General features: G+C 46.4%; 1 protein-coding gene across 12 annotated transcripts in view; it reads right to left on the bottom strand.

Annotated features, from left to right (window-relative positions):
* The window catches only part of DAB2IP (DAB2 interacting protein), a 366,040-nt gene that overhangs the window by 52,348 nt on the left and 300,362 nt on the right, over window positions 1-13,330 (bottom strand). For all 12 annotated transcript variants that reach the window (XM_061604328.1, XM_061604332.1, XM_061604329.1 and 9 more), the window contains 2 exons: window positions 10,957-11,055; window positions 6,686-7,240 (listed from right to left, as the gene is read on the bottom strand). In XM_061604328.1, coding sequence (XP_061460312.1) covers window positions 6,686-7,240; window positions 10,957-11,055 — 654 coding nt within the window. The remainder of the gene's footprint in view (window positions 1-6,685; window positions 7,241-10,956; window positions 11,056-13,330) is intronic.

Below are 13,330 nucleotides of genomic sequence, written 5' to 3'. Positions count from 1 at the left end.
ATAGACTGCCTTCAAGTTGATCCCGACTTATGGCGACCCTACAAACAGGGATTTCTTGGTAAGCGGGATTCAGGGGGGGTTTGCCATTGCCTCCCTCTGAGGCTGAGAGGCAGTGACTGGCCCAAGGTCACCCAGTGAGCTTCGTGGCTGTGTGGGGAATTGAACCCTGGTCTCCCAGGTCATAGTCCAACACTCTGACCACTACGCCACACTGGCTCTCAAAATGGAAATGGACTGCCTTCAAGTCGATCCTGGCTTATGGCTAACCTATGAATAGGGTTTTCATGGTAAGTAGTATTCAGAGGGGGTTTACCATCGCCTCCCTCTGAGGCTAGTCCTCCCCAGCTGGCTAGGGCCTGCTCAGCTTGCCACAGCTGCACAAGCCAGCCCCTTCCTTATCTGCAACTGCCAGCTGGGGGGCAACTGGGCTCCTTGGGACTCTGCAGCTTGCCCCCGGCTGCACAGGTGGCAGGGCACGTCATCCCTGAGCCACTCCCTGTGTTTGGGGGTGATCTTTAGCTGGCCCTTGACGCCCAGGAGACACGAGCGGGGATTTGAACTCACAGACTCTGGACTCCCAGCCAGGCTCTCCTCCCCACTGTGCTATACCAGCTGTTCACTGAGATTAGAGATGTCCAAAATTCTGCCCAATTCAGATTTAGTACTGAATTTTTCATTAATTTGCTTATTCTCAATTGCTGAGGGTCAGATTTTAATGTGGTGAATTTCCGTGGCTATTTTGGAAAATGGTATTTGAAAAAAAATCTGCCTCTGAAACATCAGTTGTAACAATGATATTGATATTTCCTTTTAAAATATCAATATTTCCTCCAAAATATCAATATTTAGTCCAGGTGGGAAAAAAATGGATCAGTAAAAGCAGGGACTAGCGGATACAGAACAAACTCGAATCGATGCCAGCCTGTCAGGTTGACAGAATGGTTTTGAACTGACACCAGCCAATGGATCCCATCCCTAACTGTGACGCATGCATCCTGCATCTGGCTCTCACAGTGGCCAGCCAGATGCCCATGATGGGAAGCCCGCAAGCAGGACCCGAGCGCAACAGCAGCATTCTCCATTTGTGATTCCCAGCAACTGGTATTCAGGGCGGCCTGTCTCCAGCAGTGCAGGGAGAGCATATCAATTGGCCAACGGCGATCAAATTGCTTTGCACGTGGCTCATCTTGGCCAACAGGTCTGTAAGGCAGGCGAGCCTTAGGGGTGCTCGCGGAATTTGGTTCTTGAGGAGTCTGATACAACAAAGCGACCTGATCCCCACCCAAAGGGTTAGTGATTGGAAGGCAGTTATCACCTGGAGTTTGCACTTCTCCACATTTAGCAGGAGAGGTTTCAGCTGAAGCAGCGTACCAAAATTTAGGACAAGAAATGTGCAGTTTGACAGAAAACATTTTTTTTAAAAAAAAGAAATGCACTTTAAAAATATTTTAATGTGGATTTTTTTTAAAAAAAGTAGATTATTGCGGCAATGAGATTGAATGGACTTATTACCCCAGAGACTTGTGTTGGGTATTAATGAGATGAGAATTAAAGCTCATTGCTAATGAGGATGTAATCCTGCCTTCAAATATTGCATGAGTTGCCAAGTTTGGAGTTGGTCTCAAGCAAGTTTAGGGTCTTTCTTTTGGATCTGGCAAAGTAAACCCAAACAAAATAAAAGTTACACATTTATGTGCTAATGCAGGTGTTAGATTTCTGGGGAGGGTTAATTGTTATGACTGAAATGCCTCTTACCCTGCATTAGTGCTGTTGTTGCTGCTATATTGTTTATATTGTATTATTGTATTTTATCACATTGTGTTTTAACTGTTACATGTACGTCGCCTAGAGTGGCCATCGGCCAGATAGGCGACACAGTAATTAAATTATTATTATTATTATTATTAACCAATACATGCAAAACTGGCACAGGCTAGAAACAGAAGGCCCTGCCCATCTCTAGGTATCATGATTATTACCTAAATCAGTCACCCAGGGCAAAAACAGCTGCAGGGGGGGGGATGTGGCAGGTGGCGCAGGTTCCTCGCTGGCGTTTCTCTGCTTTGCAGATCTCCATTGAACGTGGAGCTCCTTACTTTGGGCCTGAGCTATGAGCCAGGGACACCCTGGGCTTGAATTCCGGCGAGGCCGCCAATTCACCTGGAGGCAGCCATTGATTAGCTCCCAGCTTCAGCCTCCCTTTGCCGTGCCAGTCTACCGTGCAGGATCATTGCAGGAGCTGTGGAGATCACATGTGTGAAGGTCTACAGAAGTGCCGAGGCCATTGGGAATGCCAGAATGCGCCTCTTGGATCCTGGGCTGCACCCACCAAAGCCAAAGGTTCCTTGTATAACGGAGCCAGACTTGGACCCAGCATGCTGAGGGCACTCCATGCGAGCAGGAGCTCCGCGAGGAGCTCTCCCCCTGTTGCGTGATGCAGCAGGTGGCCATATCATGCATACCGGCTGGTTTTTGGAGGGAGGGAACCCTGCCCTTCCTGTGCAGGCAACCATTAGCCTTGACTCCACTGTGTTGCGTCAATGTCTACATTACAGGAAGTTAAATAATCTGCAAGGTGGTGGAAATGGTGGTCCTGAACTGGGGACCTTGACAGTGGAACCTAGGACTCTCATGTCCCGCACACCAGGAGTTGGCCTCTGCGCTTCAGTGCCACCACTACCAGAAGGCCAGAGGAGGTACAGCAGCTTCCGACTATTTGGTGGCACCAGGGGGCCAACAGAGTTCTCCCTGGCCCTGTGAAGCTCCGGGCTGTGGCTCAGCTCCCCAGTGTGGCCCACTTGCCGTTCAGGTGCTGACACGGCTGCCCTGGCCTCTTGGCATCGGCCCTCTGGCTCCACCAACCCTAAACATAAGCATCTGCCCCTTGAAGAAACGTGTGAAGGCGCTGCAACATGTGCTTGTCTTGTATATGCATTTTTAACACCAATGCACGACTCTTGCCACCTTTTAAGTCCTTTGCTGCTTCTTGGTAAATTTGTACTTTTTGCATTTTTTTGAAAAAACACGGAAATGAAGCAGACGGTGTAAGCAGCAGATAACTTGCTGGGCGACGGCTTTCTTTTGTTCCTCCATAAAGGAGCTCATTCAGGGAGAATTCCATGGAAGATGTCACTGGGGTGCAACTACATTCCTTCCAAACATGGTCATCCTTGCACAGATGCAAAACAGAAACACGAAGGAGAAAAGGAGGGAAGGGGAAACGGTTTATACGTAGCTGCTTGTTTGTGTAAAATTTCCCTCCAGGTGATTTGCAGGAAAGCTTGGTAAAATTTGGTTCCTTCCAGGCCAGAAAATTGTGAGGTTAGCATGCCTTGGGTAGAACAGCGAGTCGTTTCCATGGGCGGCTTATTTTGGTGGATGCATATGCAAGGCTGAATTAACCAGCTGCTGGGTTAATATATATGGCCTTTTACCAAGTTGGGCCATTGTATTCAGATCAGAATTGTCAGCTCTGACCAGCAGCTGCTCTCTTGCTGCCAGAGATCCTTTAACTCAGGGGTGGGGAGCCTGCGGTTGGATTACAACTCTCCACCAGCCTCAGCCAGCATGAATGACAGGGGTGATGATCCAACCGCATCTGGAAGGCCACAGCTTCCCCCATCCCGCTTCAACTGCAGATTGAATCATGGACCTTCCCTGCGTCTGAAGCGTCTGCCACTGAGCTACGAGCCCTGCTTACAGAGATGCCCTACGGAGAATCAAACCTTTGATCCGACTTGCCTTGTCTGACCAGCAGTCGGACTCGAGGGTCTCAAGCAGAGGGCTGTTGTTAGGCCCACCTGCCTGCTCATTTATCCAAAGGTGTTAAGGCTTGACACTGTGACTTCCTGCATGCAGAGCAAGTGCTTTCCAACTGAATTATGGGCCCTCTGCTCTGATTAGCAGGAGCTCTCCAAGATCTTGGGAAGAGAGGTCATTCCCAGACCTAAACATTATAATATAATATAATATAATATAATATAATATAATATAATATAATATAATATAATATAATATAATATAATATAATATAATATAATATAATATAATATATCATATCCCATATGTCATTTTGTTGTTGTTATGTGCCTTCAAGTCGATTTTGACTTATGGTGACCCTATGAATCAGTGACCTCCAAGAGCATCTGTCATGAACCGCCCTGTTCAGATCTTATAAGCTCAGGTCTGTGGCTTGCTTCCTTTATGGAATCAATCCATCTCTTGTTTGGCCTTCCTCTTTTTCTACTCCCTTCTGTTTTGCCCAGCGTTATTGTCTTTTCTATGAATCAGGTCTTCTCATTATGTGTCCAAAGTATGATAACCTCAGTTTCATCATTTTAGCCTCTAGTGACAGTTCTGGTTTAATTTGTTCTAACACCCAATTATTTGTCTTTTTCACAGTCCATGGTATGTGCAAAGCTCTCCTCCAGCACCACATTTCAAATGAGTTGATTTTTCTCATATCATATCATATTTATTATTGCATTTATAGCCCACCTTTCTTCCAAGGAGCTCAAGGTGGCATACATGGTTGTCCCCCCCCTCTGTTTTATCCTCACAACAACCCTGTGAGGTAGGTTAGGCTAAGAGGCAGTAGCTGGCCCAAGGTCACCCAATGAGCTTCATGGCTGAGTGGGGATTCGAACTCTGGTCTCCCAGGTCATAGTCCAACACTCTAACCACTTTGCCACACTTGCTCTCCCAAAAAATAGTCTCCTTTGAGCAAGAAATTAACCAGTGACTGAAGATGGCAGGAACTGAGCCCGGGACCTTCTACATGCAAAACAAGCGCTCTGCCACTGAGCTAGGGGCCCTCTCCAAGCTGAAACTTATTTGTCTGAAAGAGAGGCGTGGGATGCTGGAGGTTTGCCTGAACCCATCCTATCCGTTTTAAAAAAAAAAGAGTTTTCCCAAGATCACTTACAACCAAATCTCATAAATACATTTTAAAGCCACTATCTAAAACAAGAAGTTAACATGTAACACAAAGCGATAACCTTTTACCTGCTTGTCGCCCTCCTCCATGGTCAACATAATTTCAGTTTTCTGACACTTTCATGGAGCGGGAAGGGTGGCTTACGGGCTTCCCTTGGTGAATTCTGACTTTTGTACTGTGTTTATGTATATGTTTATGTATATGGATATTGTTTCTGTATTTTGCTTTGTAAATTAATTTAATATGTTTTTTATTGTACCTTGTGTATTCTATTGTAAACTGCTTTGAGATCTTTTAGATAGTAAGCGGTCTATAAATGGAAATAATAATAATAATAATAATAATGTGTGTGGCAGCACCAACCCCGTGGAATTCCCTCCCCATAAATATTAGACAGGCACCATCTCTGTTATCTTTTTGGCACCTGCTGAAGACCTTCCTCTTTCAACAAGCTTTTTGAGTAGAGATCTTATCCCAGTCTGCACCTGTGCTGGAATTGCTTTTTAATGTTTTTAAACCTTAAAAAAACCCCAATATGTCTTTAACTTTTTTTTTAAAGATGTCTTGAAAGTTTTAAAAAAAATGTTTTTAAAGATGTTTTGTTTTAAGTATTTTAAAGTCTGTTCTTATGATGTTTTAAAGTGTTTTTAGTGCTTTTGTTTGCTGCCCTTGGCTCCTGCTGGGAGGAAGGGCGGGATATAAATCAAATAATAAACAAAATAAATAATAAATAAAACATTAAAAATAGCAGCATAAAATGATGCCTAATCCAGACCAGTAAAACTAAATTGCAATTTAAAATAGGAAGCAGTAATGGCAGTCTATGCAATACATCACACAATCCAAAATGCTGCCTTCTCGTACCACTCTGCATCATGGACACAGGACACTCCACCAGCGAGGCTTCTTAGAGGAGCACCCAGAAACTCTTTGAGAATAAGACAGCAGCTCCAACAGAGTCCAAACCAAATGTGGAGAACTTGTGGCTCTCCAGATGTTCCTCCCATCATTCCGGAACATTAGCCATGCTGGCTGGGGTCGATGGGAGTTGGCCTCCGACAACATCTGGAGGGCCACAGACGTCCCTCATGCAGGGTCTAAACAGTAGCCACTGAAAGGGAGGCAGTTTGCAAGCCACCACACCACAAAATGGTGTCAGTTTTTAACCTATAAAGCCTTACACGGTTTAGGACCACAATACCTGATGGAACGCCTCTCCCGACACGAACCCACCCGTACACTACGCTCAACATCCAAGGCCCTCCTGCGGGTGCTTACTCTGAGGGAAGCTGGGAGGCTGGCAACAAGGGAGAGGGCCTTCTCAGTGGTGGACCCCAAATTATGGAATGATCTTCCTGACGAGGTGTGCCTGGCGCCAACACTGTTATCTTTTCGGTGCCAGGTCAAGACTTTCCTCTTCTCCCAGGCATTTTAGCATGTGTTTTTAAATTGCTTTTAAAAAATGTATTCTTAAATTTGTATATTTGTTTTTAATGGTTTTAATTGTTGTAAACCGCCCAGAGAGCTTCGGCTATGGGGCGGTATACAAATGCAATAAATAAATAAATAAATAAATAAAATAAAATAAATAAGTGGCCGACAAGTGGGAAACCAGTCCAGAATCAAGCAGTTAGTGAGACCACATACCCAAAGGCACCCACAGCCTCAGTGGTCTAGCCACTGAGTGTTCTCGGCTGGTCAGAACTGGAGCTGCAAGCCCGCCTCTGAACCCGAGTGCGGGAGCCTTACCTTGGCCTTTCCTGTGCTCTGCAGGATGTGGACCAGCGCCGAGGCCATCTCCTCCTTGTTCTTCACACTCAGGACCGGCTCCAAGATGGAGCAGAGCACCAAGTAGTTGTTGGTGATGTACTCGGCAAACTCCTTGTACATTTCCATGGGCAAGATGCTCATGCTTTGGTAGCGCGACTTGATGCGGATCATGGGCCCCCCGGATTTGCCCTTGCTGGGGTTGGGCGTTGCCACGGGGTACCACTTCTCCACAAACTGCCGCCCCGTGACGGAGCCCGCCGGGATGTTGACCAGCCCTATGAAATTGGTTTTGTCTTTTTTCTTCTTCTTGTCTGTCTCCTTGTACAAGTGCACCGTGATGCTCCGCAGGGACGGGAGGTTGTTGAACTCAAAGTGCTCCCCCCAAAAGACATTGTCCGTTTTCAACTTGCACGTCGTCCGCGCATAGAGAACATCGTCCAAGCAGAGTTCGCACAAATACTTCTTCTTCGCCGGCAAGTCTTTGGCTTCGATAATCCACAGTTTGAGCATGTTCTCTACTCGCCTGCTGTTGTCCTAGGAAAGAGGAGATGCACAAAGCAACAAAAAGGTCAAGAGCAGATAAAGTGTAAGTGTCTGTGTGTGTGTGTGTGGTGAGCAGGGGAAAGCAATTATCCATTGCAAAAATTGGAGGAATGAACGGCTTCATTATTTGGAACGCGTTAGGACAGAAACCGATCCTTAATTACATTCTTACTTTAAGGAAATTACCGGCTCTTGGGAATTTGCATAATAACCTCTGCTTATGCTCGTTTTCTAAATATCACTGTGCTTTCTTGTCGCTGGCACCAATTTATAAGAAGAAAGGAGGCTGGCAAAAGCAGCCCCCCAACACACACACTTCACTTCAAAATAAAAGAATTGCACCATGTCCAATTTGGCAGCCAGGAGAGCCTCAGAACGAAAAAAAGGGAAAAAACTCTTCAAAGAAAAGAGAACAAATTGTACATAAAAGGAATCTGTCCCGCGGGTGTCCCTTCCCCCTGCCCCAATTTCTTCCGTGGGCTTCAGGAGTGGGCTGGGGTGGCCCACTTTTCCCGTCAGGTGCCGGGGACTGGATAGGAGAGTCCTGCAGAAATGGAGCCCCGCCACCTGGAGAGGAAATGTAGCACAAACCTACCCTAACAAAATTCACCCTATAAAAAAAGGGGGGGCGAAAGAAAAGGTGCTGCCTGTAAATGTTGAGGAGGTCATCCTGAAGATTTGCCAGAGGCAATAGGGTGGGCAAGGGGAGGGGACTTCCTGTGGGGCAGGAGGTTGCTCAAGCCTTGGAACCCACAGCAACAATAATTCTCTTTGAGAGCGGAAGGTAGCTCGAGAGAGGCACTTGCATATCTTTTATCCCACAGGCCAGAGGTTAGATAATCAGAAACTTGTGTAACCGTCATGTTTTGGCTAAACAAGTTTAGGAGGCTTTTGAAAAAAAGCCTGCACCATCTGTTGACTGCAATACAGAATCTCTCTTTCAAACTGCCTCCAACTTTCTGAAACCCCCCCCCCAAAAAACCAATGGCACCTTCTCTCCAGTTAACTATTCGTGTTACTACAAGTGGGAACGACAATAAAATGTTGCAGCGTGGTGTTGCTCTGTTCCACTCCTGGCCTGCTCAAGAATCGGCAAGCATTCCGTTGCCACTGAGCATGCTCAGTCCTCAATAAGCTGCTTTTGTGGTGTGGCCCCCCCTTAAGGTCTCTCCCCTGGCCCCCCCAAAGATATTTTGTTCTTCCTTGAGTTTTCCCTGAGCCTGCTAATATCTCCCTCTTGTGCGTGGCTGGTGCCATTTTGCGATACAAGAACAATGACGCTCATAGCCTGAAGATCAGAAAGGGAAGGGAAAGCAGTCTGTTAGGGTGAGTGAGGCACTGCCTTCAGCAAGCCCCTTCAGTCTCTGTGTTGCTCCTGTAGAACTCAGCATGGAAACCTGTCATTAGCTCTGCCTACTGTGGAATAGGATGGGGTTCGCTATCTGTTTACGTTCCATTTTTCAATTCGTCAAATCGGCTGCCAGTTAACGATGCACCATAAATTGTGTTCCGCTAGTTATCACAATTCCCGTTTCTCCCTTTTCATTATTTTTTCTGAAAAATTACATATTTTTTCCGTTATTCCTTATGCTGCTGTATAATTTATGTAATGTATACAGCAGCAACCGATTACAAAACTAATTATGTAAATAATTATGTAATTCTTGGCACAGAGTTTAAAAAAATTACGGTGTCGCCGACAGCTGTGAACGCACGCAAAAAGTGGGAGTCTCTTCGACGAGACGAACTTGTGGATTATGCCAGAATTCAATACCAAATCCAGTTTCACAGAATCATAGAGTTGGAAGGGGTCTATAAGGCCATCAAGTCCAACCCCCTGCTCATTTCAGGAATCCAAATATTCTACACCATCTCTACCGTAAGGGTCCCCTGCCTTTAGCCATCCCAGTTCCCATGGGCACCAGCCACCAGTGGGAGCAATTATTCATTTATACAGTAATGTCATTAAAATCCATGTAATAAATATTGCGGTGTGTTTGTGTGTATAAGAACCTGAATGCTATTATTAAAAACAATTTGCGAACCTTAAAAAGTGGCATCAGATAGTAGCAGATGAATGTTTCATGGGACTGGCTACAGAGATAAAGAGATAGGATGCCTCACAAGATGCGCAGAGGACGGTCTGTTAGCCTGCAGCCTTTGCCAACCTGCCACCCTCCAGGTGTTTTGGGATACCTCCCCATCAGCCGCAGCATCATATGGCCATGTCGGGTGGAGCTGATGACAGTTGTGGTCCAGAACACCTGGATGACCACCAGGTTGCTGAAGGCTGGTCTGCGGCATTCTGAGTCTCATAATGCTTCTTTGGAAAATGGAAATGGACTGCCTTCAAGTCAATTCCGACTCGTAGCGACCCTGTGAATAGGGTTTTCATGGGAAGAGGTATTCAGAGGGGGTTTACTATTGCCTTCCTCTGAGACTGAGAGGCAGTGACTGGCCCAAGGTCACCCAGTGAGCTTCATGGCTGTGTGGGGATTCGAACCCTGGTCTCCCAGGTCCAACACCTTAACCACTACACCACACTGCTTCTCAACGCTTCTTTAGCGGCACCTAAAAAAGTAAAACGTATGTGCAATCCATTAACGACACAATAGCCCAAACTAACCTCTTTTTAAAAAGGATCGTTTATTTTAATATAAACCTGGAGCTTGCGATATTGTTGGTGGTTCTTTTAAGAGAAACAGGATTAAGTCTGCAATCCTAGACACACTTACTTGGGAGTAGCGTTATCAGAAGAGTGCTGCATCTGGAGAAGGCCAGTGGCCTGTCTAGTCCAGTATCCTGTTCTCACAGCAGAGGCACAACAAAACCATTGTGGCTAGTAGCCTTTGATAGCCTTATCCTCAATGGATTTGTCTAATCCTCTCTTCAAGCCATCCAAGTTGGTGGCCATCACTGTCTCTGGTGGAAGAGAGTTCCATAGTTTAACTATGCACTGTGTAAGAAAGGACTTTCTCTTGTCTGTCCCGAATCATCCAACATTCTGCTTCATTGGGCCTGTTGAGCTGAATGGGGCTTACTTTTGAGTAGACATGCCAACAGTTGCACTGTCAAGACTACAACCTTGTGCACCTTACTTGGGAGCAAGTCCTACAAACAGGGTTGCCAGATCCATGGCCTGATCCTGATCCTGTATCTTTAGGAGAAGAGAAAGTCAGCCAAGGGCAGGTGTTCTTGCGACACTGTGATGGGAAAAACCACAAGGTGGAATTCTCCCTTTCCCCTGCACAACTTCTAAAGATACAGAAGACCTCTTGGAGGCCCAGCCCGGCAACCCTACCTACAAAATGCAACAGAACTTACTTCCAGGTAAGCATGGACAGAATCAGGGTCATAAATGCATTAATGTTACATTTTTATATTACAATACTTAAGCCACTTAGTTTGCCCATTATGCAGGCTGTTATATTTTATACTTAATATTTACAGTATGCTCCTTTTTATGATACACCCATGCTGTTGTTGTTTCGTAAGCTGTGAGCTTTTCTGATTTGCTCGTTAATGAATCATTAATGGACTGTACAAATATTTTGCTTTTAATACTTGCTCCTGACCAATCCCTCAGGCGTCTCCTCTCTCCTTTTGTTTGCATTTGGGGCTTTCCCACTTCCTCTTCAGGGACCAGCAGGCTTGGAAAATAAGACTTGCAGATAAAACTTTTTCAAAGCTGCGCCCGCCGCTGCTACCTTGTTCGGGTGCACGGCACGCCGCAGATTCTCCATCCACTTGTCCCGCTCTGCAGCAGACCGGCAGGAAAAGCACTTGCTTCCAGACGTTGTCGTCACCTGGATGAGGAAAGAGAAAGTGAGAGTTACTTAAAAGCTGAGCTGGCCTTAGTTGTAGTTGCAAGATCCTGCACTGCATACCCTGTGTTGAGCTGGAGGGTGGACTAGATGACCTGCAAGAACCTTTCTAACCCTATTAATTCTGCCATTACAGTTATGAATTGCCTTACTGGATGTGAGCAAGGCCCATTGAGCCCATCAGCGCCACTAAGCTTCGGAGGAGGACATAAAGGGAATGGTTCTCTCCTGTTTGCTGTCAGCATCTGGCATCCAGGGGTTGACTCAATTCACTTTGATCCAGCAGTTCAGAGTGCTGGTTTTGAGCTATAAAAGCCTTATGTGGCTCAGGACCTTACTACTTCAAGGACTGCCTCTCCGTGCACTCATCATCAGAAGTCCTTCTTTGTGTGCCCCCTCCATGGGAGGCTCAAGGGATGGCCACACGAGAACAGGCCTTTTCAGTGGTGGCTCTCTGGCTGTGGAATAGTCTCTCCAGAAAGGCATGCCTGGCTCCTTCTCTATCAATCTTTAGGTGCCAGGCAAAACCTTCCTTTTCATTCAGGCCTTTGGCTTTTGAGGTGGGCTGTTTTTAGTTATTCCTTTTTATTTACATTTTAAGTTTTTATATTGCATGTTTTAAAATCTGTTTTATATGGTATGTCATTAAATTTGTTGTAAGTCACCTTGAGGACTGTTGGGTATGAGGTGGCTAACAAATGAAAACAATAATAACAGATTGCCTCTAGATAGGGAGGCTCCATTCTGACTCACAGGGAGTGGTTAACTCTCCATCACGCTTTTGGCAACAGAGCACTGGATTAGATGAACATTTGATCAGATACAGCAAGACAAAATTCTCACTTGTATGCGTCCCAGCTTGGGGCAGGGAAATAGATGGTTCATCAGATGGTTAGGCTGCTTAATTAAGCAAAGAAGGAGAGAGGGATGTTGCCCGTGACAGAACAAATTGCCAGGCTGGTGGAAAAGGAGAGCCGGTAGGAATGTGACAGCAAGGCCCCAAAGCCACATGGCAAAAGAGCAGCCAGTGAATGAATGAATGAATGAATGAATGGGCAAACTGTATTGCTTAAAGCCACCGCAAGACAAATACAGCAAACAAACATTTTGACAGATTCAGCGAACAAATACACACACCCTGAAAAATAACACTCCCTCTCAATGTCAATCGTGCATTGCCCACAGTATATGGGGATGAAAATACAACAAAAGGTTGTGTTTTAAAGTCTTTTGTTATTCAGAAAAGAACAAAAGCACAAGCCACCTACCCTAAGTTTTTTGGAGCCTGGCTTATCTTTTCTTCATAGCTAGAAGAAATATTTTGCTACTTGGGTGGTCCTGAATACATCTTTGCCTGCAAGCAGTGTACCTATTGGGGTCCAGGAGGGGTCTGTTTGACAGGGACTGACGGACACTCTGTGCCTCGGGTGCTCATGCAGAGGACAACTTGGTGAGTGATTCAAGTAGGATGACCCTCATTTTAGCTGGAAAGATCTCACAGGTTCCCTTTACTGGTTCGCTGCTGCCACTTTCTCCATGGGGATCCCTGATGGCAGCATTGGTGCTACTAGGGGGTCAGAACCCAGAAGCCAAAGTAAGCTTTGGAGAAGAACAACACAGCGCTGGGTGAGAGAGTCTCCATAGCCTGGAGAGGCTCTGGTCAGCCACCCATAGACTTGGGCCACAGACGTCTGGCGACCTGCACCCCTGCACAATGAGCCACTGCAGTCCTCTGGAAAAAATCAGCCCCGTGGCTAAAGCCATTCAGCCTCTCCATCCCTTGAGGCACAAGAGGCAAAGAGGAAATGGCACATGTGCAGCCGAAATTGCTAGCAGGCCATTTTTTGGAGGAGGTGGAGTGGGGGAACTGAGGCACTGGCTGCTGCTCACCTCTCAATAGTGGCCCTCTGAGAAAATGTGCTGCCCATCCCCGCCCCACTCGGTGGCCACAGACCTCGGTGGGCTCTAGGTGCTTGTCTGGCGCTCTGCATTTCCCCACTGCAATCAGTCACCTGCCTTCCCCTTCTCACAGGCCCTGAGCCTTGCTCTGCCTTTGGCCTTGCTGTTCCCTACAGCCTGAGTAGGCTGCCTTTGAGGAACAGACCGCAGCTAGCCTTAGGGGGCTGCTTCGGCCCAACCCCCAGATGCTCCATTGGGGAGGGGGCTTGTTGAAAATTCTCTCAGTGTGAGTTTCCAGCATTTTAATATATTCTCCAGGGTGAGAAGTGACATGTGTTGGTATGGCGTGGGGAGGGGG

The sequence above is a fragment of the Rhineura floridana genome, chromosome 20 (genome assembly GCF_030035675.1).
Source record: "Rhineura floridana isolate rRhiFlo1 chromosome 20, rRhiFlo1.hap2, whole genome shotgun sequence".
Taxonomy (NCBI): domain Eukaryota; kingdom Metazoa; phylum Chordata; class Lepidosauria; order Squamata; family Rhineuridae; genus Rhineura; species Rhineura floridana.
This window is presented reverse-complemented; position numbering and strand designations above follow the sequence as displayed.